The 26,831-nt window shown below is 39.0% G+C and overlaps 1 protein-coding gene across 1 annotated transcript; it reads left to right on the top strand.

The window, feature by feature from the left end:
• The first annotated feature begins 897 nt into the window (after nucleotides 1–897).
• Nucleotides 898–25,905, top strand: LOC134648819 (nucleosome-remodeling factor subunit NURF301). The gene is made up of 18 exons (XM_063503384.1): nucleotides 898–2,455; nucleotides 5,071–5,353; nucleotides 5,433–5,905; nucleotides 5,994–6,221; nucleotides 6,419–6,591; nucleotides 6,676–6,873; nucleotides 7,165–7,405; nucleotides 7,490–9,309; nucleotides 11,520–11,757; nucleotides 12,113–13,134; nucleotides 13,221–13,335; nucleotides 13,448–13,587; nucleotides 18,266–18,470; nucleotides 18,785–19,308; nucleotides 19,708–19,901; nucleotides 20,346–20,513; nucleotides 21,577–21,857; nucleotides 25,263–25,905. Exons 1-18 carry the CDS (start codon nucleotides 1,435–1,437, stop codon nucleotides 25,466–25,468), a joined length of 7,530 nt encoding a protein of 2,509 aa, XP_063359454.1. The 5' UTR covers nucleotides 898–1,434; the 3' UTR covers nucleotides 25,469–25,905.
• The last annotated feature ends 926 nt before the right edge of the window (nucleotides 25,906–26,831 follow it).

The raw sequence follows: 26,831 nt of genomic DNA, 5'->3' as shown, positions 1-26,831 counted from the left end.
GTAGGCGAACAACTCGCGAACGTGATTAAAATTACTCCAATATTTGATAATATTGGGGTAATTTTTACCTATATGGTATCCCCGGGTTTGTGACGTCATCTATGTCTATCCCTTACGGGGGCACGCGGTAGGCCACATCTATAGAAATACTACCATCTATGGTATTAGGTCGTATTGTAGGTCCCTAAAGGCCGTTTACATTCGCGTCTCGTGGCTCGCCTCGAGCTATATATTATAGCTGGTCAACCAAATCTTGTCAAGTTGTCAGTAAAAAAAGGCGCGAAATTCAAGTTTTCTATGGGACGATTATCCCTTCGCGCCTACAGTTTTCAAATTTGCCGCCTTTTTGTACTGACAAGATTTGCTTGACCATCTATATCTATTATCGCAGATCTGCGAATTCGACTCCACATTCACGTTCGCGGCTTCGCGCCGCGATTCGCGCACAAGTGTGGAAGGGTCTTAAACTATACTCTAGCCATGCCCTAGCCGCAGACGCACGGAATGACATGTGCAAGCGAGACAGCGCCATGCATGTGTTGAGTGACATCCCGTTCACACATGTAATTTCGTACTGAACCTCTACGGAACGGAACCTGGGTAAAAAATCCGTGCGTCTGTGGCTAGCCTAAACAAATATATAAACTGCTTGGATATATAAAAGTCTTCAATGGTTTCGTCAGTAGCTTAAACAGTTTTTTAAAAAGCATAGTTTGCTTCCTGTTGGTATATTTTAAATTTATTTAAAACTGGTACTAATATAAAGATTAAGTCAAAAAAGAAATCACTTCGTTTCTTTGGAATATTATTCTGACTATTTTAAAATATTTTTCTTATCATTTCCTATAAATAAACATAGAAGTACCGCTATTGACTTAACATTCTGTCGAAAGAAAATGGCTGCGGTTGTCCTCACTTCGGTGATAGCTTGAGATATAATTAAGTGACTTAAGCCGTAAAATAGCCAATCTTGGTATTATTTTTGATCATTTACGATCTAGTTCGTGTTCTATTATTAATTTCTTATTATCTTCGAGGATACCACGTATTGTAAATTCAATAGTTCACAAATTATGAAAACGACATGGCGGACTTATAATCGACCAATGAGGAGCCAGCATTAAGCGTTTCAGAATTGCATGTACTCGCATTTCGCGTCATTAGTTTTTGGTGCATTCTTTCCGTATAGAAAATCGAAATCTCTACTTGTATCAGTGACTTGATTTGGTTTTTACCTTCTTGTGAATATACTCATAAAAGTGGTGACTTGAAAGCGTTGTGACTTTTAATTTGCGTGAAGCTTTACAAACGGCTGGAATCATGAGTGCGATGGATTTAGGATGAACTGAAATATTTTATCATCTTGTTTTTGTAAACATCACTATGTTTTTACTATACACGTGCAAAACATAACATAATTGACAGTTCGTGTTAATGATGTCTGGGAGAGGTGCTAAAAAACGCGGGAGACCCCCGAAATCCGGAAACTTTGAGAAAAACAGAAAGTTTCAGTATCATTTATTAAAAAAACCTAAATATTTACAAGCCCAAAATGTGGGTTCTGGATCTTTGGCTAGCACGCCAACTGCATCGCGAGCTTCATCACCTCAAGGCAGTGATATAAGCAGACGCAGTACACGAAAACAAAGAGGTGGAAAAACTCACAAATCGAAACGAGGCGGTTTGTCCAGTGCATATTCTCGCAGAGGGTACAATCCTCATGCAGCAGACTACCATGAATCGGAGTATCATTATGGTTCCGATTTCGGCGATAGTAGTGACAGGTCTGAGCCCGAGGAAGACCGAGGTAGCGAGAGTTCTGAAGCGTCAGTTGCCGATGGCAACGCCAGTGACAGTGATTTCTCAGTAAGCAGCTACAGCACGACGGGAGGTACTCCTCGGAAGGCCGCCGCCAACGCTCTGAGGCCGCCAAGTCCCGACCCACTGTGGCTGCAGCAAGAAAGACAGATTCCTCCACTTGAATTGCCTCAATCCTCTGATGATTTAATCATCCCTCAAAACCTTGTTTTACAAGTGGTTGGTATATATGAAGTTTTGCGTCACTTTAGACACCTGGTTAGGTTGTCTCCATTTCGTGTGGAAGATCTGTGTGCAGCTGTGAGCTGTGAAGATCAAAGCAATCTTCTAATAGAAATTCATATAATGTTATTAAAGGCCCTACTCCGAGAAGAAGATGCTCAACAGACACATTTTGGACCTCTAGACCACAAAGACAGTGTAAACATCACCCTGTTTCTTCTAGATGTCATGACCTGGCCAGAAGTGCTCAGGGTATATATTGAAAGTGATAAAACTTTTGATAAGAATGTGGTCAAAATTGTCAATTCCTGTGAATATCCATTTACTAATGCAGAAGATCGTCTAGCAGTGCTGCAGTTCCTGTGTAATCAATTTTTGATAACAAACCCAGTGCGAGATGATTTACTCAGTGAAGGTAAGTTTCTACTTTAAGAATAAATAACTATTGTTAACACAAGTGTTATAATGTTAGGTTTCATTTAAAATAACAAAATAGTTTTATTACATAATTAGTTTGTTGTGTAGTATATTCCATCAAAATACTTACCTCTCAGCCAAATTATCTAAAGTAAAGTATTTACTTTGAGCATACAATATGATCTTAAAACTACTAACTATACTAGCTTACTGACTAACTTATACTTAAGAAACTGGTGATTCCAGAAAAAATTAAGGTTATAAAACACATTTTCAATCAACCAGTTTTTTAATTAAATTTAAAACAATTCCCCTCTAACATTTTTATTTCTACTGGCAGGGCATTGGGCATTAAAAACGCGTATTGCAGTATTTATTGTAAAACATTGAATTATTTGATTTTGGACATACAAGATTAAATCTGTACTGCCCTCTGAGATCTAATAAATCTAATTGAAATAGATGCCAGTAAATTATGCAACATTTTTAACTATTGCGGTATTTAAACTTTAACGCCATTGTTTTATGGTTATCAACTTTTCCTTGGCACATCAGCAGTTCCATTGAATTACAAGCAGAGGTGTATTTTAAAGATTTAGCGCCCCTGGCCAGTAAGATTCACTGCCCTATTAAGTGATGATAATGTATCTCATATAAGGAAAAAACCCTGTTTAGTGTTTTGCCTTGCAGCCTGCTGCCCCGAGCTATGCCCCTCTTGGCCCTAGGGTAAATATGCTCCTGATTACAAACCCATTAGCTTATAATAGGAGAAAATAGAGTACAATCATAAAATACAAGTATTCTTTATGGTAATTGATGCCAATCTTAATGTTAAGAAGAATACTATACTTCATTTTTTTTAGCATTAGAAATTTAGTAAACAATCTTGATTTGTCTTTTAATTGAAAAACACATTTTAAAAATAAGTTACGGTAAATATGTAACAATTATGTATCTAATACGATCTTTTATAGTCTTCTGCTTTTATAAGTAATAGTTATTGATTTTTAAAAAGTGTTTTTCAATTAAAAGACATGTCAAAATCGCTTACCTTCTTTCAAGTTCTTTCTAATGCTAAAAAAATCGAACTATATCAGTAATGACATTAATTATGACTGACAGACAACCAGTCTGGCCGAGTGGGAAGTGACCCTGCCTAGTCCCAGGTTCAAATCCTGGTAAGGGCATTTATTCTTGTGAGGAGCATGGATATTTGTTCCTGAGTCATGGCTGTGTTCTTCGTATTTAAGTATACATATATTATATAAAGATATATATATTTTTATCTATGTAACCACAACACAAGTTACACAAGCCTTATTGAGCTTACTGTGGGACTTAGTCAATTTGTGTAATAACATCCTATAATATTTATTACAACAGTATTGTGTTGTGAAGGAATAAAATAAATTGATAGAATTTTTTAAATCAAATGAACCAATCACAATATTCTTCATATCATTCATAGTTCATAGGGTTAAGCCCTTTATAGGGCACACTTAGATATTATGTGGCCACCACATGAGATCATTTTTTTGTATTTTTGTTATGCAGAACTTTTAGGACTTTATAGAGGAAATTAGTCTTAAATCATGTATATTATTTTTCTGGACCATATAAGGGTTAATTATGCAATTTCATTAACTGAAAATTATTACGTTGGTCTACAAATAATACAAAAGCTTTGTTTACACATTAAGATACCTGTTGTTGTCATGGTAATCATTCATGCATGAATGCAAGGGGTGCATTTATTTTAACACCAAAGTTTATTGGTAGCCCTTTGCAGACTGCCTGGACATGGTTGATTATTTCAATGAGATTTGAAATTCATTAAATTTTATCTTTTACATGTCAACTTGGTAGTAAATAAATATATTCCACCAATTCAAACTAGTCTACCTACCTAAAGGGTTAACATACTGTTTATGTTATTTTTGCTGTGGCAACAGCAACATTGTCTTGGTTGCAATAAATTGTTATAAGTAAGAAAAGAAAACTTTCTTTAAACTCCATTTAGGGAAAGTGGCAGGGATTGCAGTCATTGCAGCTCAAATTTTACATAGTACAGCTAAATGTAAAAAAAGTTTTTGGCAAAATTTTCATTTTTGGTACAAGCTTATTATTATTATGGCTGACTGTACTTTTCTTATGACAGACAACTAATACTTATCGAGACAATAAAAACCCCTAACACAATTAGATTGCGTTGTTTCATCACAGAGTTCCTATGGCCACCTCCTGTCTCCATCATCAGATCAGCTCGATGGTACCATAATATTGTGTTGTCATTGTCAGCTCAATCGGAAACCGGGAAGTGGATCAAATTTAACTTGCAAGATTTGATTACAGATCGACAGACAGACAACGGGACAGGTGAAACTAAATAAAAGCTTGTAATAAAGAGCTGCAAATGTAGTTTTTATTGCTCAAAGAGCTCTCAAATGTCATATAATATTTGGCTTGAACAGATGCAAATGTACTTTCAAAGAGCCGCACACGGCCCGTGAGCCGCGGTTTGTCGATTCCTGGCATAAAAAATAACAACCAATCTGATTGAAACCCTTCTTTATAATCTGTTCTTTTAATACTGTGTTTATTGTTTGATTGCAGTGCCTATTCATTATGACGACCACTGCAGGGTTTGCCATCGATTAGGCGACCTGCTGTGCTGTGAAACTTGCCCAGCTGTTTATCACTTAGAATGTGTCGACCCTCCTTTAGTTGATGTACCTTCCGAAGACTGGCAATGTGCTCTCTGTAGACAACACAAGACATTAGGAGTCACAGACTGCTTACCAGATGCTGAAAAACAAGGCTTACTATGTCGTCATGAACACTTAGGCTTTGATAGACATGGTCGGAAGTATTGGTTTATTGCGCGTCGCATATTTGTGTAAGTAGCGTTACAATTAATTGTTATGCTGTAACATATTTTAAAATAGTTGAAATACATGATCCAATTAAAATTTTAGTGAGGCTGAAAATGGTGAGGTCTGGTACTACTCTTCTCCACAACAACTGCGAGAATTAATGGATATACTAGATGCTGATGAGATGGAAACTCCTTTGGTGCGTGAACTGCTGGAAATGGAACAAGAAATTGTCAGACAAATGACTATTACTGAAAAATTAACAAATCAAGCAAAAGGCAATCGCAAGTCTTATTTGGAAGTTGAAAACGCAAACATACTGAAGCAAAAACTAAAGAGGCTTGAACAGAGAGAACAAGAACAAAATGTGGGGCTCAGAATAGAAGATGACAAAGAAGTACCTGAACCATCACTTGTATCCGATGGTGATGTTGAAAATGAAGTTACAGTCACCACTGAAGATCCTCCATTAGATTACGATGACAGTGATATGAAAGATGATGATGAATGTAAGAAAAATAAAATGAATGCAGCTAATAAACTAAAAACTCCAAGCCAGAAGAAAACTGAAGAAAGTATGTTTCTTTCTAAATAATAAATATTGTTTTTTTTCTAAATTTTTGATTATGTTTACATAGTTTTACTAATATTATTTTCTCTTAGTTACAGAGCGGCTTACAAGGTTAAAATCAAATCAAATATCAAATGGAACTTACTTGTTCAAATTAGGGAATGAAAATAATTTTAAAAATTATGTCAACCAGTATACTACAAATCCATTGGCTTTGAATAAGCCCCAAAGAAACGAAGAAAGAGACAAAAAACGTTACATGTCCCACAAGTTTTCTCTTTCATGTGGACAAGATTTTAAATGGATTGGACTGTTGAATGGTATGTCACATTTCATTAACTAGGTATATTAGTTTAACACTATGCACAATTATGTTTCTTAGGATGGTATTCCATCTGTCCAATGTGTATTTGCGTCTCACATTTTGCTTAATGAGAGAGTGAGACGCAATGCACATTGGACAAAGAAATTTGACAGGTGGAATACCACCCTTATACAATTTTCTTTTCTTTTTCAGCTACTAAACCTTTACTAGTGGCAACATTGAGGCAAACATTATTACAATTAGAATCTAATATTGTGGTGCAATTTATGCATCCTAATTGGACTCTATTGAGGAAGCCATGGGTGCAGGCCGTTCAACTATGTCAAGCACCAAGGGACTTTGCTAGAGCTTTATGTGTATTGCAGGTAAACAAGTTATATAAAAAAAAATGTTTAATTAATTTAACATTGTAGAATTTAATCAACGTCACATTTTTACTATATTTACAGGCATGTATCAAAAGTGTTGTATGGTCTCCAGCATGGCATGAACAACTAGGGCATGTCAGACTTATTCGGACGACTGCCATTGAACGCGAGGAACGGAAGAAACTTGACAAAAGAGAAAAAAAAGAGCGAGATGAAGAAGAGGAGAGAAACAGAACTGCATACAATTTCGTTAAATACTCCTTAGGTCTTCGGCACCAGGTATATTGTTATAATTGATTTAATTTGATAATATATTCATGAGCACCAGCATTCGAGTGAGATTAAGCCGTGCAGCTTAAATACACAAGGTCGTGGATTCGAGAATTTTTCTGAAGCTATGTACAAAATATGATTTTGATATTTAACTGTAGCACTTAAAAACAAGACTACTTATGTCTAGTTTCTCCTCTGCTTTCATTGATCAATGAGTGGATTTCGGGCTCCTTTAGGAAGTAATCCGGAAAGTGTAAATTTCATTAAACATTCTTACCTCTTTCGTTTTTTGTTCAGGCATGGAAACAAAAAGGTGAAGAATATAGAATTCACGGGCAGTGGGGTTGGTTGTGGAACTCTACCACAAGGAAGTTCAAAAAGCAAAGTTCTAATTTAAAACCAAGTCTCTGCCAAGGCCCAGCAAAAATTGCTGTTAGAGTCAGAGAAGGAAGCGTTATCAAAGTGTTGGCAGTCGAACCAAAAACATATGAGTACCTCATGTCTAATGACACCGCTGATAATGAAGTACTGGAAAAACGTAAGTATACATTAATTAAGGATCTCATGTAGTGTTTTATTTCATTTATTGTGCCAATACTCAATTATTCATTTCTTGTTCTAGTGCCTCCCTCAATGAGGAACTTGAAGGTAGAGAAAAATGAAGATGAAGATTTTGAAGAAATTGATGTGGAAAAAGCTTTAAGTTCATCAACAAGAAGATATTACCCGAGGATAGCCAGGAAATCGAAACTGGACGACTTTCTGGCGAGACGCACGTATTTGAAGTTCATGGAAGAAAAGAAGCTCACTAACTTATTAGCTAATGTAAAGAAAGAAGAAACAGATGTAAAAAGTGAAGAAGACAGAAACATTGACGTGGAAAATGACGAACCTGAGCAGGATGAGCCACCTCTCATTGCACCGGCCAATGAAATAAAGAACAACACTGTTAATCTTGCTGTTGCGAAAAATATCGACAGCTTGAGAGATCAATATGTGAAATTAACTCAAATTACTAAACATTTTAAATGTTACTCATTTGGATGCAATAAAATAGAGGCTGCTAATTTGCTTCAAGGTTCAGGAGTGAAATTAAATTGCTACTCCCCATTATGCATCAAAAAAGAGAGAATACTAAATGAATTACTGACTCTTATAAAGGGAAGCAAAATAGTTAACTCTACTAGCAATCTTATCAATTCGAACGATAATAACAAGATGTCTATTCTTGAACAATATTTACTGGGAAAAAGTTCAATTAATGCTGTGAGCACAAATGAAAACATTCTTTCTGATCTACTATCCGCAGTGGCTTGCGCTCAAGAATGTGACAACAAAAGCACAGACGGCTTTGTAAAAAGAAAATTTAGTGAAGATTGTGACGTAAGCGTTAAGACTGAAAAACCGGACGACGGGAGTTCTTGTCTCCTTAAGACTGAGAGCACTCTTGAGGAGTCTGCTGTGCCCGCGGTGGGGAATGAAATGGACATTGATATTACGTGCAATAACAATGATGAGAACGACGTTGAAATAGGACCTTTAAAAGAGTTGACGGACTGTGATTCTCAACAGGATGACGCCCGTGATGGGGATTCAGATCAATCTCGTCCTCCAATACCAAAACTACGAATCACTAGAGGGAGGTCGGCAAAGCCCACCCCTAGCAAAGTAAGTAATAACAACAACGGGAGTGACTACAAGTGCTCTGTAACTCCAGCGAAGGATAGCGCGCCGAAATACCGGGCGACGGTCAACAGACGCTTCGGTCCAACTAGGCCTGTGAAAAGAGAAGACAGACAGATAAAGGAAGAAAAAACCGAAGGCGGTTTCGTTAGGGTGTACTCTACCGAAAATCCTTGCAGTAAAGTGTATTTAAAAAGAGTTCAAACATCAGCCGTGGAAAAGAAAAAGAAACGAACACCTGTGAAATATCCACTGTGTTCCACATTTCATACCAGAAGTAAAGCCAAGACTATTATGGTCTTACCCCATCATGAGCTAAGGAAGCTATGTAGACAAGCCGGGCTTAACACTGTGTCAGGTTTCAGTCATAGCGCGAAGCCTAATCAAGCCGTTTGGCCGTACCCGTGCGCTAGACCTCTATTTAAAACTTGTTGGCTGTATCGCACAGTCAATCTGCAATGGCTCGCCAGCGCGGCGTTACAACTCCGAGTTATGTGGGCCTGCTTACGATGGGACGATATGGCGGCTAAACCGGCTACAGCGGACGGCAAGCACCAATTGACCACCGACACTGAAATAGTGTCTCTAGAGTTGTTAAAACATCGACACATTGGACAGTTTTCGGAGCGGACTCAATATCTCAGGCGGCGAGTCGTTATTCCACTGGAACTGCCGAAAACCGTACGAGAAGTGACGTCTATTCGCAGCGGATTAAGGAAACGAAAGCGAGCGGAATCCCCGCAAAACACAGAACCGCAGGTAAAATATCAAGGTCCAGATTTGCAACAGTCGAGTACTTGCCGGTCGTAGTATAAAAACTATGTTTATCTCAAAAGAAGCTTTTTTATATTTTTTCTCAAACATGCAATGAAATGTTGTCGCTCCGGGCGTTATATCAGAGGGGCTACCGCGAACCACGTTCGACGTGTTGCCTCCCTGTCACACTTACGTACGAATTTACAAGTGCGACAGAGAGGCAACACGTCGAACGTGGTTCGCGGTAGGCCCTCAGGCTTCGAAGTATCACGTTTAGGGTGCAGCAACTCCAGAGAACTGTAAAGGAATTTCATACGAAATTGAAGGCCTAGGCCGGGAAGTAATTTTTTTTTAAATTCTAATGTAAACATGGGGTCTGTGTCCATGAACAGTCTGAAACAGCCGATTTTTTTTTTTTTTAGTGAATGAATGGTTATCGGACCAAAATATCCGTGTTAACGCCTGTTATACACGAACGTACTGATATTAAGAATACGATTCTGTATGATTCAATGTGTTGATCACTGACTTAATATAAAAGAAATAGACACACAAAGCAGAACAAAAACGTCAAGAAATGTGGATCCCAATGACGTTTCGCACCATTTGCATTGATGATAAAAACGCTTACTTAAATTTTGAGTCAAGATAAATGTTTCGTACAGAAAAGAGCTTAATGTTGTAAGCATTAAGTGTCAAATTTGCAAACATAAGTACCAACACTGTTAAAATAATTTAGTCCGATGGCACTAAACGTAACGTATTTACGTCAAACAACGTCAAACGAGAATAATGAACGAATGGAGTCACTTTGGTACACTTTAATATGTATTACTGTACAGGAAAACCAATTGAAGTAATAAATAAAACAAATTTAATTTAATCGGGAGCTCAAATAAAATTAATTCTTGGTTCAAATTCAAACAAATCAAATATTTAATTCGTAAGTATACGTCTTTAAATACTAATTTCCTTGAAATAAATTCTACTTATTAAATAACTGTGTATTTAAGATCTACATTTACTCATAGCGCGGGTGCACGGGGACATTTAGATACTGATTGGATTTTTTTTATAAAGTCTACCTATACTTTATAAAAAAAATCCTGTGGTTGTCACTGTGTTCCGACAGGTTTAGCATTTACAGTTAGTCGATATAAGCCCTTATTGGTGGTGTATATGTCGGAAACAGGGAAATGGGCCGAACACACAAGTGCCGTTTTGCCTTGTTTAAAACTGCATCACCCCTATCTCTTGCTATAATTAAATAGCAGTCCACTTTGCACGTCGCATAGGTTTTCTTGGAAATCTTGAATTTAAACATAATATTATTTCTTATGAATTCCATATAAAAATATAAAAAAATATTGACCTCACATCGACTCATTAGATTTTTGTTCCTTAACATCCCTTCTTTGGTACTAACAAATTAATTTATTCAAAACCATAAAATTACCACCAGATTACATAAATTATGTAATACTATCCAAAGAACTAACCGAAAGAAATACATTCCATCCTTTGTCCTTGTTTTATCATTGTTATTTTTACATATTTTAACGGCACATTTCGTAATTGTTGACAACTTCACATTTGAGCGTTTCAAACAATACTAAACGAAAAAGTAATGCATGATCTGTTTTGACATCACTTTTGTGGGGCCATTTTTGGCGGCTGATTGGGTATCCAGTTCTTTATACTATATCAATGGTGTTGATGAATAAATTTAAAATTTTGTCTATACGTAAGTCACCAGAGACCATAGACAATATTTAAAATCCTCTGCATTTATTTTATTTCTAGAAATTGAGATTCTTATTATCCGATTGTGTATAATGGCCCTAATAAGGTCTATTCGAACACTACACATGCGAAATACGGACGACTTCCGTAAAAAAAAAACAATTATGGCGGGATTGGAAGGAAAATTAAAAAACTTTTGTTGTGAAGTTGGATTTTTATTATAAAGATTATAAATTTGTTTTTTTTTTGACTGGTGTATTTTTTATTTCATTGCATGTTTGAGAAAAGCACTATGCCTAGCCGTGAAAAGGTCTTGCCGGCTTCGTATCACTATCCGGCCTCCCTACGGTCGGCCGGCTATACCTACTCACCCGGCAAGCCCTTCTTTCCCGGCGTCTGCAGTAATGTACTATTACTCGATCAATTGTTTATGATTACAATCTCGTTGTACAATCCTCTAAAATTGGCAGGTATCCGAGGAATGGGTGGACGAGGACAAGCTGGAGCTGTGGGAGGTGCGGCAGTACGGCGAGCGCGCGGAGCGGGTGACGCCGGTGACGCGCACGTCCACGGGCAAGCTGCCGGCGCGCGCGCCGCCCGCCGCCGCCGCCGCCGCCGCCGCCGCCGACCTCAAGGACAAGATGGAGCAGCAGCTGCGCGAGCAGCGCGCCGCGCACCAGCAGAAGAGGGCGCTCGAGATGTCGCAAGGTAACTTTACCATAGAGCAGGGTCACTTTTCAATTATCGCGTGGAGCCTCGCAGGATGGTCATTGTTTTCATTTATTGATACGAATCAAATAAAAAAATAGAGTTGTGTATATGAGACAATTTCCGCCATTTATTCCACTCGATTCGCTCGCTTAGGGATGCGCTTTTTGTGTGGCAAGGTTAAAATGTGGCGCGACGTGTCACCAAATAACGTAATTTAGTGCCTTTTTTGACCGCGGCAAACTACTCTGTTAACCGCCGGTACACTCATGCCTCAATAACTATTCTCATCCTACAAAACATTTCAATGTTATGATATTTCTCCTTATTTTTACGGATAACATTTATTTTACAGACAAATCGAAAACCCCGGCCACTCCTAATGCAGGAAAAAGCACATTGACGTCTTTATTAACTAGCAACGTGAACACACCCACTGGTCAAAAAACAGTCATAGGAACTAGACGAATTATCATGACCAAAGGAGCCGATGGTACTACAAGAGTGGTCAGCCAACCCATATCGACGGCGAAGACGCCGCAACCGATTGAAGCCGCTAAAGCCAATACTCCGGTTCAAAAAGAAGGTCCGCAGAAGGTTCAAATTATACGAGCCCCCGACGGAAAACTGACGGTTCGAGGCCTACTCGCCGGCCAGCAGCTGATACAGATGCCGGACGGAAAACTCCACGTAGTGATGGCGGGACAGCAAGGTATAGCCGGCCACTTGGTGGCGGCCTCCTCGCCCGCGCCGAAAGCCGATACCCCTCCGGTCGAAAATGATAGGCTGGTGACCCAGCCGAAACCCGCGGTCGAGGAGCCCAAGCCGCAAACTCGGGTAGCCGCGCAACAGATAGTCTTACAAGGCAATCGGCAAATAGTCGTCCAGCCTACACAACAAGTAGTCGTCCAGTCGACCCCGCGCCCTAACATGCAACCTCGCCTCCAGACGGTGCTGGTGCAAGGACAGATAATGCAGCGGCAGGTGGCCCCGGCGCCGGCGCCGCGGCCCGCGCCGCTGCCTCCACCGCGGCCGCGGGCGCCCTCCACCCAGCAGATCGTCGTCAACAACCCCGTGCTCGTCCAGCAGATCGCGGCCGGCAAGATCCAGCTCGCGACTGTCAACGGGCAGCAAGTGCTGATCCGGCCTACCGGCAATAACCAGGCGCAGATCGTGGCGCATATAGGGCAGAGTCCGATGCCGGCGGCGGCGCCCTCGCCGGTGGCCGCGCCGGCGCCCGTGCAGCGCCCCGTCGTGGCGCCCGCCGCGCCGCCTCCCCCGCCGCCGCAGCCGCAGCTCACGGAGGATCAGATCACCGAAAACCGTCTGCTGGCTGGTCAACCGCCCGGCACCGTTATAAAGACCGTTACTGCTCAGGTGAATACTGAAATATAAAAAATAACCTTATACTTATTTTTTGGGTCGCTCGTTCAAGAATAAAACTCTCGCTTTGTTTGTTACAGGTGATGCAGACCAGTAGTGGACCTAGAATAGTTCTACAAGGTCTGCACGGCTATTCCCTTACGCCTCAGCAGCTAGCTTTAGTCCAACATCAAGTCAAGCAGCAGTTGCTGAAAGGTAATTTAAAATATATTTAACCTTTAATAATCAAAATGATCATTTAATTGTATGTAGTGAAACATTCGCGACGGGCATCTGTTTTATACTCGCTTTTTTTTTCGTGATATAGCGCAAGAGTCGACGGGAAAGCAGGGCATGCTGGGCCCCATGAAGATGTACCTGGCGGTGCAACCGCCGCCGAGCGCGCCGCCGCCCCTAGCGCCCGTGGCGCCGCAAGCGTTGCACCCCATCCCCCTCCCCACGCACCAGGTAATCTATTATTACTAGCCATCAGGTACTAGATACTCCACTCTAGGTAGCTTTTATTAAAGTGGATCATAGTAGGTCATGTAAGGACTGATAATTGAGGCCACTGGTAGAGACAAGATAAAATAAAAATAAACAAATACAATTGAAATGATGCATCCCTTAACTTGATCTCGTCTTCGAATGTGAAGATACTAGGGATCTTCGTTTTAGTTAACCCTTTACTGCATACGAAGCCATACATGGCAGTTATAATATCAACTCAATTAAGAGCTCTTGAAGTCCTAATTTAAACAAATACTTTACATGACATGCAGTAAAGGGTTGAAACTATTCATATCAATGAAAAAGGTATCGAGTCTTTCCCTTATAGGTACTCGTCTTTAACTACTTTAAAGACGTATCTCCTACCAATCTTAGTGATATTATAAGGCTTGTACGGACTAATGTATGTATGTATAGTAGCAGTAATTGTTTGGAGGGAATAAATCAGTATCTAATGGTAACGCGTCGTGGTCGCGGAACTTGTTAAACTGGATCACTCCATCCAGTGTTGGTGTAAAATTTAAAATAAAAACAAAGTTATGAATGTGGAACGAATTACGAGTTTCTACATATTTTTAAAACGTACCTTTAAAAAATTGTAAAGTTCATTTCTTTCTTTTTCCAATTTTTAAATACTGACACAGCTTGATTGACACAATAATTCATGTACAATTGTTTGGGAAAATTCGTTTTTCACCAACTTCAAAAAAGGAGGAGGTTCTTGGAACACGAGTTTTGCGATCACTTTTGGCCATTGTTCTTTTACTTGTGGCAATATTTTTAGTTATGAATTTATGATAGTTTTGTATAAGTTTAGGGTGGGATCAAACCGAGCGTCATACAAATTTCGTATCTAGTTTACTTATTGAAATACCGCAATTTATTACTCGGTTAGGATTTTGTTAAAGAGAATCGTAAAATGTAGGGCTGGGTAATACAAACAACGACTCGACGTACTCGTGATGGTCAAACCCTTTAATATTAGTAAGCTAATAATTTCCTATATATACCAATGACTCGGTCTTGGCGCATATTGGCCATTTAATTTAATATTCATACATGGTTAAGACTGGATGTAGTATATAGTATTTAGCAAAAGTATTATTTTGTAGTAGAAAAAATAATGTTTTATACATTATAACATAACAACACCAAAGAACACCTTTACTAATTATAATTAAGTGCAATGTATAATCTTAATAATAAATATATATCTATCAATTTTTTTTACGTAATACTACAGTAGATAATCAACGCGAATACAGTATTAGAGCATTTATATTTAATCATTGCATGAATTGATTTGTGTTTATTATTCAAAGATTTGCAACATTTTCATAAGTTAACAAAAAAGCATTTAGATTTACGGTTCATATTTTTACAATTGTTGAATTCTATTTTTTCGTTTTCTAGTTTGAATTATACGACATGTTATTTGGGCTATATTGATATCGATTAGGGAAAAAAGGATCTAAAATGAACATTGGAAACCTTATGTGAACAATGATTACACAATAATTGTTCTTTTTTTTTTCATTTCGTAAAATAATCGTTCAGTCCGTGGGGATTTTAGATTTTTATTTCATTTCAATGTTCTGCATATAACTATTTTAATAAATAACTCAGGTACATAGTTACGTTTAGATTATTTAAATGGAAAACTTTCCTACCTCTTGTTTTTATATCCGAGAGAGTAAAACGGCAAGGATTGTCCCAAGTTGTCCAACCGCTCTGTTATTTTAATATAATAAATAAAAAAAAACAGGACGAATTGGTAGTAAATGGCTAATCGAAATTAGATACTTAATTATTAAAATCTACAGTCTACAAATCCTAAATACATGCAGTACGTAAACCTACTAAAGCTTGTGCCATAAAAAACTGACGCATGTTAATTTTCACAAAATCTTACACAACAGTTAAAAACCAACTGTTTTATTGTATATTCTTGTTAGAAATTTAATAAACAACAGGTATGTACGCATGTTTCAAGTTTTAGAATGTATTCGTCCAGAAATTTCGTAATTTTGTTGTAATGCTTACCATCTTTTGGTCAGAAGACTAATGTGCAACCGGTGCGAATACAAACGACATTTTTTTCTGGGACAAGCTTTAAAACCCCAGACCAGAGCATTGTAATGTCATGCTATTTACTAGCCTTAGCCTACACATGCGCATCATGCCTGTCTGTCAGGTGACATATTAGGCGATAGGTAGTCTGTATAAAGAGGTTACAAAATAATAATAAAACATGTTATTTTCGAGAACTCGCGTAAATCTATCCGCATTTAAGGCTTCGTCACATAGACGCGTTTTCCGGGCGGCCCGTGAGCGAGGCGCGCCGCTTTTACCTATAAAACGCTCACGCCCCGCTCACGCGCCGCCTGGAAAACGCGCCTGTGTGACGAAGCCTTTATAGTTCTGATCTTTGATGGGTTTTATTAAAGTACATAGATACTATAATTTGTGTGACTTTTTATAATTACATATTACTAGCCTGCTCTAGTTTAATTACTATTAAGGTAGGTATACGATTAATACTGATTTCCAGATCCTTGACGTTCTAGAACCCTACGGGCTGTTATATTGTATCAGTAAAAAGTTTATATGTGGCCTAACGTCAGCGTCGTATCGGTAGTCGATACATAAAATGGCACGTTCCTTTATTTCTTATCCGTTACTAAACTTAGTATTTTTCCCATAATAAGGCAGCCGGCATTTTATTTATCGACGATTGCAGAAGTCCAACTCGTGGCTTGTTCAAGTATATAATCGTACGTCTTACTGTTAAACGCTAATTTCAATGTATATCTACTATAATTTTTCATACTTATATGATATTAACGAACGGTAACAGGAATTGCTCATACACCACCTGTTTATATGTATATTTATTAGGAATTTCAAGTAAAACCTTTATAAAACGGCTCGTGCAATAATGACCTTTGAATAAATTATTAAAGTAATGATCGAGTTTTATTTACAGTCCTGTTTATTTATGTAAATTTGTTTTGTCGTTTGTTTCTAAAGAGTTTGTGGGGGTGTATGGGCAATTATCTATTTGGTATAAACTTGAATGTAAATATATTTATTGTAAAACGGCATGTACTGATACCTCACGTAAAGTAAAAAAGCAATAGAGCTACTGTTCATATTAAAACTTGAACTGATATATTCCCACAAACAATTTGAATTATAACATTTTAGTTTTCACCCCATTTAGTTTTTATTGCCGACATATAAATTAGTGTCAATACTCACGTACTAACACGTTTTCTGTAATATAACCACTTGACAGTCTTGGCGATATTAATTAACCTGTTCATAAGTCTAGAGTTAAATCTATTTTAAATCCAGCATTTTTTATTACTCGTTATGTACATATTTTAAACACATTTTTAATTTGTAATATTCTCAGATTACCAAGTGGTTGTAGCAGAGTTAGGTTTTCATTTGAATAAAGTTCAGTTTTAATAATAAAAAAAAAAAATAAACATCCTTAATTTTATGAAGTAATTTATTTACATTGTTACATTATCAAGTGAAAATATAAAATATTGTTAGTTAATATTATTCATAGTTAATCTTTTACAAGAAGAACATTTTTGCATCGTTAGTATAGAAATACTATCTCTATCCTAAGTCGATCCTAGGAAGTAAGTGATGTGTACCTAATTTAACTATTGTTTAACAGGCGTATTCGATCTGTTTCCGATATGGGGCTGTTCATAAATCACGTCTTCTATTTTTGACGATTTTTGACCTCCCCCCCCCCCCCTCCCCCCTAAAATCATCCAAAAATTATGCTTCGAATGACCCCGTTTCCTCCTACGTCATGCTACCATCATCCGTTGTCCAGACCCCCCCCCCCCTAATTGAAATTACGTAATTTATGAATAGCCCCTATGATACTGACCAGTGTCAAAAGAGACATTTCTTCAACCAAAAACCACTTTTGACACTGACAGATCAGTATCGTATCGGAAAAGATCGAATAATTGAAATTCGAATACGCCTTTAAATATACCTGGTTTTTTTTTTGCAAGTGAACTTCAGCAACCCAACCAGGGAGATTTATCATGAGTATCATGACAGTGGATCTTTCTCTTTTTAATTATAATTTCTAATATCTCTCGCAGGTCACCCTAAGCCCCCTAGAGCCTAGTTTTATGTTCACATCCCTGTATTGCTTTACTCGACCTGCTGGACATTTTTTTGAAGTGAAAACTTCTTTAGCGGCGCTGTGCACTTTTTGAGGTGGGGAAAAAATGTTAAACTCGAGACAGCGTAAGACGATCACGTGACCGTTAGACGGACACGTGACCTGATCGAAAAACTGTTACATGTAATGTCATTGAGTTTTTCTTTATCGATTTAAATGACATCTAGTGAGTTTCGCTCTAACTGGTATTAATATAACTAGAGTACTAACAGTGATGTGCTTAGGGGTTTCAAGTAATTAACGCTAACGCTAGATGGCGTTAACCTCAATTATACATAGTGCATTTTGCAATAGTCATTGAGTTTTCACTTTGCCGGCACTCCCTGATTGCAACCCGTTGTTTTTTTTAAATGTGAGATTGTTTCAACAAGAAGCAATGAACTAACAACTCCTGTTCCCTTTTTTTACTTATAGGATGCTAACGAAGAAGACATAAAGCGTGAACCGCTGGTAAACGGCGAGGATAGCGTGGCCGAAGCCACCAGCCACAAGGAGGCCACTCCTGCCAAACCCGAGGATATCACGCAAAATAATACTAAGACGGATATCGTTAATTCTAATCCGGAGGTTATTGTGCAAAGCAACAAGTTCGTGCTAACTCCGGACTACATTCAACAGAGTAAGTATTCATACCTACTAAACTAGCAATACTCAACCTGTGGCCTGCGAAAACGAAATTGTCTCTCTCTTCCGTATTAGTGCGATAGAAACAAATCGTGTACGTGTCGTACGTACGTGACCCAGGACGTGTTCGCGCGTTCTACAAATTAATAAAATATTGTTGCTTTTCTTCCCGATTAAAGTTAAGCACTTTAAAAACAATCAATAGTCGCTCTAGTCTAGCCCGGTACTCGAGCATAAAAAAACATTGAAATTACCTAATGTTATTTTGCTATAGACTAAAGTTCCTAAACGACACTTGTCGCGTTACAGCCATCAAAAGCGCGTTAAAGCAGGAGAACCTCAACCCCGAGATCGAGGAGAAGCTCCTTCAGCTGCAGCGCTACCAGGAGAAACAGATGAAGCCGGAGCCGACCGCGGTCGTGCACCCCCCGCCCGAGCGCGAGCCGCGCGTCGTGGCCGTGGCGGCGCGCGCGCGCACGCCCTCGCCGCCGCCGCCGCGCCGCCGCCCGCCGCGCGGCCTCGACGACGACGACGAGTGGGTGGACAGCAGCCCGCGCAAGCGCATGCGCGGCGGCCGCGCCGCCTCCCCGCCGCCCGCGCCGCCGCCGCCGCCGCCGCCCGCGCCGCGCGCCGCCCCGCGCGCCCCGCCCCGCGCGCCCGCCCCGCACCCGCCGCCCCCGCCCGCCCCCGCCTCCGCCGCCGACGAGCGCCGCCGCGCCGCCTCCAACCACTCCAGGATGCAGATGCTCCTGTTCAAACACAAGGAGATGCTTAAAAAGGATATTATCAAGAAGCGGGGGCTCCTGGAAAAGGAGTTGGGCATCGAAATACAGGTAGGATTTACTAGAATTAATCTAATATTCAATTTTTTTCTCGCCGCGTCCTCCTGGGGCCATAAAAAAAGGATAGTGAAAAGATGTTAATATTTTATGTGAAAATTACAAAAAAAATCAAAACGTGCCCCTTAACGTATTGTAAGTTTGTACATTTTAATTGGATCTGTTTTAGCATTTCATGTTACACTAAGGCCTGAGTGGACGCTCGAGTTGGGCGTGCAGCGGGGCGGGGTGTGCGGCGTGCATGTTAAACGAATGCAAACGTATAGTAGCGGCCTTAGTGCACGCTGCTCAAATCACTCGTGATCCCGACGCCACGCTGCACGCCCCGTCGAACGCTCCGCTTCGAGCGTCCACTCAGGTCTCACACTTGTTTTGTCAACATCTTTCTTGCAGAAGGAGCTATCGGCCGAACTGGCGCTCCGGACGCGCGCCGAGCGGAGCAAACAAGAGGAGGTCCGCGGTGGCGGCGGCGGCGGCAAGCGGCGCTCCGGCGGCGCGCGCGACAACACGCCGCGCGCCGCCGGTAAGAAGCCGGTCAAGAAGGAGAAGCTGCTGTGCATCTGTCGGACACCTTATGATAACACCAAGTGAGTCGCGCTCGTCGGATTTTGATTACCTACGTTTCAGATTCAATATCCAAGAACATCATGAATCATGATCAAGTTCAGATGGGTTATGCGATCCTACTTCGACGCGGTGAATTATTTTTGTTCCAATAAAGTATTTTATTTATTTACATTTGAAACGTTAATAGTAGTGGTGATTTTAAGCAGTAACTATGTCAAAGTACAATAACGAATATAAGGATAGGTATTGTACTAAATTGACAGATTTTTTGCGTTGACATGCGTTAAATAAAATGTTATAGGTATGGCGGCACTGCTGATGGCAAGGTTTTGCAACCTTTTAACTTTACAACTTGAACTTGATGGAATTTCCAGACATTTTGCTATTAAAAGCTCGAAATTCATTAACTTCCTTCTTCGTCTGTATCCTTAGGTATATTATCGAATAAAGAATGTAATGTGCAGATTTTACGTGGGCTGCGAGCACTGTAGCAACTGGTTCCACGGCGACTGCGTGGGCGTGACGGAGGAGATGAGCAAGACCATGGAGGAGTACGTGTGCCCCGACTGCCGGCGCGCCGAGGAGACCCAGGAGCTCTACTGCCTGTGTCGGCAGCCCTACGACAACTCACAGTGAGTCACTATCTTATTGAAAAGAGCTTTTTCACCTCAGCAGCTCGAACAAGGGTACTTTGCTACTTAAAAACAGTGAGCAAAATCGCATTTTGCTCACTGAGTGAGACAAAATGAGCATAATGCGATTTTGCTCACTCAGTGAGCAAAATGCGATTTTGCTCACTGTTTTTAAGTAGCAAAGTACCCTTGTTCGAGCTGCTGAGGTGAAAACTTAATTGTTGGTATATCTTAAGAAAACATGAGTGAATAGAGGTAAGTGATGAAGAAGGAATACATTTTTCAGGTTCTCTAATATGTTCTCACTGCTGAGTTGAAAAGTTTTGTGAACTACACGAGATCAAAGTTATTTACATCTCGTGCGCTTTTGAGTCCCTTACTACGCTCAAGATTCTAAATTAGATTCACTCGCTACGCTCGTAGTATAGAAGAAGAATAGCTAGTATAGAATCTTTCGCTTGCACGGGACTCAAAATAAGCACTCGAAGAAATATCAAACTTTGATCTCTTGTTGTACAAATAACTATTGCCTGCGATCTCGTCCGATAACATCACTCTGAGGGCCTACCGCTGACGCCGACGCAAATTGTGGGCATCTTTCTCTGTCACTCTAACTATGCCTTAATTGGAGTAAAAGAGAAAGATGCCCGCAATTTGCGAACTACGGTGTTAGCGGTAGGGCCGCTGTAGAGTCTGTTCGGAAAGTGAAGAGTATTGGGCCCCATACATTCCACGACTCTTCTCTTTCCGCACATACTCTAGTTTCACTTAAATATGACGAATGTTTGTTATGTTTCAAGTTGTATCGTCGCAATCGATGCAAATTAAGATGACATATTTAAGCCTTTTAAATTTTGTTCAGTGATTTTAAATCTATTCCGCGTTATATTGACATTATGTTGCCATTTTGCGTAAAATATTCATATGCATCAATAGACTTAAGAATTTATTAATATTATCAATACTCGTACAATATTTGAATGGATTCATTTATAACTGGTATTGGTATGGACGGTATGGTGTTAAACACGTATTCTATGCTTAACAACTTTATTATTTTCAGGTTTTACATTTGCTGCGACCGGTGTCAAGATTGGTTTCATGGACGTTGTGTGGGAATTTTACAATCGGAAGCGGACAACATTGATGAATACATTTGTCCAAATTGCCAAAAGAATAATTCGGTCAATTACGCTAATATGAAGGAACTCACCATGAAAGACTTTGAAAACTTAAAGAGGCTTATAAAGCAAATACAGTTACATAAAAACGCGTGGCCGTTTATGGAACCTGTGGATCCTAGAGAAGCACCTACCTACTATAAAATTATAAAGGAACCTATGGGTATGTATTATCACACTTAAAAAATAGGTATGACTTTTTATAAAGTTCAATTACAATAGATTGATAAGTCAACCAGCTGTCGCCACGGTTACACTGTCTCTTGACGTAGTGCAGCGCTAACTATTCCCTCCAGCTGTTCTCGCGCAGTCCTCGAAATTGTAGATTGAAAGTTATGTGTTATATTCAAAGTTATTAAGTTCTACATAACGCTTAAGGCTAAACTGTTTATAATTATATAAATATGTGTCCCTGTCCTGATAAAATAGAAAACAATATCTGGAGGAGTGTTTTGTTTATTAGGGATCCGTACCCAAAGGGTAAAAACGGGACCCTATTACTAAGACTCCGCTGTCCGTCCGTCCGTCCGTCTGTCACCAGACTGTATCTCACGAACCGTGATAGCTAGACAGTTGAAATTTTCACAGATGATGTATTTCTGTTGCCGCTATAACAACAAATACTAAAAACAGAATAAAATAAAGATTTAAGTGGGGCTCCCATACAACAAACGTGATTTTTGACCGAAGTTAAGCAACGTCGGGCGGGGTCAGTACTTGGATGGGTGACCGTTTTTTTGCTTGTTTTTGCTCTATTTTTTGTTGATGGTGCGGAGGGTTCCCCGTGCGCGAGTTCGACTCGCACTTGGCCGGTTTTTTTATTATTATTTATGCTTCATTTTTTCTACAGTCAGGATTGTTATTTTTTTTTTAACTTTGTTTTGGGGTTGACTGCAGATCCCATCTGCTGGGTGAAAGCCTCCTCACTTTTTCTCCACTCATCTAGTCCCTGGCGCACACGACAAAAAAGTGCGATTTACGGCAAATGATGATGATGGAATTTCCTTTTGCAGAGTTGCTCCTTTTGACTCACAGATTGATTTAGGAAGGAAGGAAAGAGCCAATTGAATTTTTGATGCAAATTTTTGACTTCAAGGGGGGTGCCCCCCGAAATTTGTAAAAAATAAAGTTTTGCTATTTGGTCAAGTTTGGTATCATTTTCGTGTAACTCAAGGATGCTAAATTCATTTCTGATATTTAATTTATATGGTTTCATTAAAATAATTTGAAAAAAATTAAAAATAAAAATTTCCTATTTTATTTTTTTCCGAATAAATGCCAAAATTTTTCTTATTTTAATATATACAAATAAAATAAAAATTTCATGAAATAGCCCTACTATTCCTCGTTATAAAAAGTATACACATGGTATATTTCTTTCTAAAAATATGAAATGATTTATATGAAACCATATAAATTAAATATCAGAAATGAATTTAGCATCCTTGAGTTACACGAAAATGATACCAAACTTGACCAAATAGCAAAACTTTATTTTTTACAAATTTCCGGGGGCACCCCCCCTGAAGTCAAAAATTTGCATCAAAAATTCGATTGGCTCCCCTTCCTAAATCAATCTGTGAGTCAAAAGGAGCAACTCTGCAAAAGGAAATTCCATCATCATCATTTGACGTATAATTAAGTCTGCACCAGGGACTAATCCTACAGGTCCGGTCCATTTTGTTGCTTCTAATGTCCATCTTTTGTCCTTATATCTGGTTACATGACCTGCCCATTGCCATTTTAGATGAAGAGGTTGTTGAAGAGCGTCTGTAAGTTTGGTCTGTTGACGTATTATTTCACTTCTAATTTTCTGTATTTTCCTTGTATTTAATATACTTCTCTCCATAGATCGTTGACAGGTCGTTATAGCTTTACGTATTTTATTTGTGTATGTCCAAGTTTGGCTTCCGTAAGTTAGACTGGGCAGGATACAGGTGTCCATTACCATTTTCTTATGGGCTATGCTGTATTCGCCTTTCAAGATTTCCTTCTGGGACCAAAACTTTTTCCAGGCTGTGTTTATGCGTCTGTCCACTTCTTCCTTGTTGTTAAATGGGCTAAAAGATATGTGTTTTCCCAAGTATATGTATTCGTTAACATAATCAATTTCAGTCCCTGCCACATTAATTAATCTTCTTCGACTGTTGGTCATAGCTTTTGTCTTAGATGTGTTCATGTGCAGTCCTACTTTCTTGCTCTCCTTGTCAAGGGTGTTCATCATGTCTTCTAGTTGGGTCGCAGATTCTGCAAAGATTATAATATCATCTGCAAAGCGTAGATGGGTCAGACGTTTATCAAGTATACTGATTGTACATTGTATGTTCTTAAAAACTTCTTCTAGTACTGCTATAAACAATTTCGGCGAGAGTGGATCTCCTTGTTGGACACCTTTGCCTATAGCTATCTCCTCTCCTTTCCTTTCCATTTTCACTCGGCTTACACTTTGGCTATAGATGTTTGTTAGGATGTTTATGTATGTTTTGTTGATTTTACATGTTTTCAGAACTCGCCAGATAGAGCTATGTGTAATGCTATCGAAGGCTTTCGAGTAGTCTATAAAGGCTATATAAAGGGGGTAATTATATTCTATGTATTTTGCTATTACTTGATCCAATGTATGAATGTGGTCCATAGTTGAATATCCCGATCTGAATCCAGCTTGTTCAATTGGTTGGTGTGCATCTATACTTGGCGTTAGTCGGGTCTGTAGTATAAATGTGAAGAGTTTATAGACACTGAACAACAAACTGATTGGGCGATAGTTGCCGACATCTAGTGGATTGCCCTTTTTGTACAGTAGGATGATATCAGAGCTGCACCACTGTTTGGGAACGGTTTCTTGTTCTAAGACCACGTTATATAATTGAGCAAGGTAAGGTACTAGTAGTGGGGCTCCAATTTTGAGTGCTTAGTTACTGATATTGTCAGGTCCAAGGCTCTTTTCGGGTTTTAAATGAGAAATATGTTTTGATATTTCTAGTTCGGATATTGGTTGTACTATGTCCTGATTGTTTTCATCTGATTCTAGGAAGGTTGTATTGTCAGGTTCTTTATCTGGTTTCTTATATAGATTTTGATAGAAATTGGTAGCATGTGTAATAACATCTTTTCTTTTCTTTGTTTCTCGTTCCTCATCTTGTAATTTTTGTATCCAATCTTTGTGACTTTTGAGTTCTTTATAAGCTCGTTTGGAGCTTCTGTAGGTAACTAAATTTCTTTTGATTGTTTCTTGTCTATGACTTCTGTAATCTTTCCTTATTGCTTTATTTGCTTTCTTAAATATGTTCTTTAGTTCTGTTTTTATTTCTTTTGACTTGTTTTTTATTGCTAACAGTTCTGTGCGTTTATTAAGTAGTTCTATCGTTTCTTGCCTTAGTATTTGTTTCTTTTTTGTTCATCATTATTCATTTTTAGGCTATTTGTTATTACAGTTTCTAGGCTATCATAATAAGTTTGTGTGTTTGTATGTTTTTTATTAAGGAAAGGAGTGTTTTGTAGTAGCATTTTTTCCTGGACAAGCCTGACTAACATATGATACCAATAATTGTTTTTTTCTTTGTTTCAGATTTACAAACAGTGGAACGAAAAGTGAATGAACAGACTTACAGTATGTTAAGTGAATTCATTGGTGACATGACTAAAATATTCGACAATTGTCGGTATTTTAATCCTAAAGACTCAGAATTCTATCGTTGTGCAGATGGGTTAGAAGCATTTTTTGCACAAAAAATTAAATACTTTCGTGAAAAATTATTTGAATCAACGCAATGATAATAGTGCCAGTGTACAGTGACTACAATAAGGATTAATGATGTTAATATAATGCAGTGGTAGAAGTGATGACGATGATTTGTGTATTTGTATTATTCTACATGATCTGTAACACTTGTAAATTGTAAAGTATGTGATGAAATTACAAAGAATAATTTATATAAATAATTTTACAGGTATCTAACGAGTACAGCATTGTTTCATGTTAGGTATTTATTGTATTTATTACATGCATTATACTTTGAAGCTGATTCTCTTTAGATATAAACGATAATAGAGAAAATATTGCAATGTATACAGTTCGACAGATACCTTTTATGTTAGCTAAAAATAGAAAAAGCTATTTTAGTTATTCTAGTTGTACTTAGGATAAGTAAACCTACCTTGTATGTAAGTAATAAATTTTTAATAATATACATCTTGATGATGCTTTTCAATATGGTTTTTAATCGATAGGCAAGTATGTTTCTTTCGAAACCCTAGCCTAAACCGGAAAGTGGACTATGACTAAAGCTAAATGTATGTGTAGTGGGTGTCCTGACAAAATTATTATAGAATCGGTTGAGAAATGCGACCTGCAGAGGACAACATCTGCGGGCTCAGCACGGTTCCATTTTTATCCACTATCACTATGCCCGTCACTTTCGCACTTACATACTTGTTAGAACGTGACAGGCATGGTGATAAATGATAAAAATGCGACCGTGCTACTAGGGCTGGATATACGAAAGCATTTTTGCCCAAGCTGAAACGGGGAACTTCGCTAATGCTTGGTCAAAAAATAATACCCAGTAGTTGCCACCAGTGAATTTCTCGGAATGGTAAAAGGTTAGCAATTCTCAGTTGTTACCACTACCACAGGGTAAATAATAGTACTAAGTACAAAAGATTCACTCCCTAACAAAACGCGTCTATTACGACAGATATATATGACCGCTGGGTGGCGCAAGCGCGAGCAGGCGTCCGTTCCGTAGCGGTGCGCGGAAACTACTATGGCTGGACACCAAAATTGGTGTGGACCGCATGTACTTATAGCGACGCGATGAAATCGCGGAGTGAGCCACGCCTGCCACCAGTAACAATTTGGTGGTAACCCGAAACTTGTGTAATTAAACTTCGCGCCGTTATTCAAGGGGGCAGTAAGTAGGGATGCACGGCAAAGGGATTAGCGATCCGCCTCAAGATCTGCGTCACTCGCCTGTATACACAGCTGGCAACTAAGCTTCCGACCGTCACACACAATTTTGGTATCCAACCCAACCGCCTTCTATACGGTCAACAATTATCATGGTCCAAGTCAGGGATGTTGCGGATGCAGATTTTTTGACATCCGCGGATGCGGATATTTAAAGGTTCAAATATT

The sequence above is a fragment of the Cydia amplana genome, chromosome 6 (assembly GCF_948474715.1).
Source record: "Cydia amplana chromosome 6, ilCydAmpl1.1, whole genome shotgun sequence".
In the NCBI taxonomy this organism is placed as follows: Eukaryota; Metazoa; Arthropoda; class Insecta; order Lepidoptera; family Tortricidae; genus Cydia; species Cydia amplana.
Note: the sequence above shows the minus strand (reverse complement) of the source record. Positions and strands in the feature narration are given on the sequence as shown.

Coding starts and splice junctions, on each gene's coding strand:
- LOC134648819 (XM_063503384.1), top strand. CDS start 1,435: ATGATGTCTGGGAGAGGTGCTAAAAAACGCGGGAGACCCCCGAAATCC. Junction 5,354..5,432: donor ATTGCGCGTCGCATATTTGT/GTAAGTAGCGTT, acceptor TTAAAATTTTAG/TGAGGCTGAAAATGGTGAGG. Junction 19,902..20,345: donor ACACCTTATGATAACACCAA/GTGAGTCGCGCT, acceptor TGTAATGTGCAG/ATTTTACGTGGGCTGCGAGC.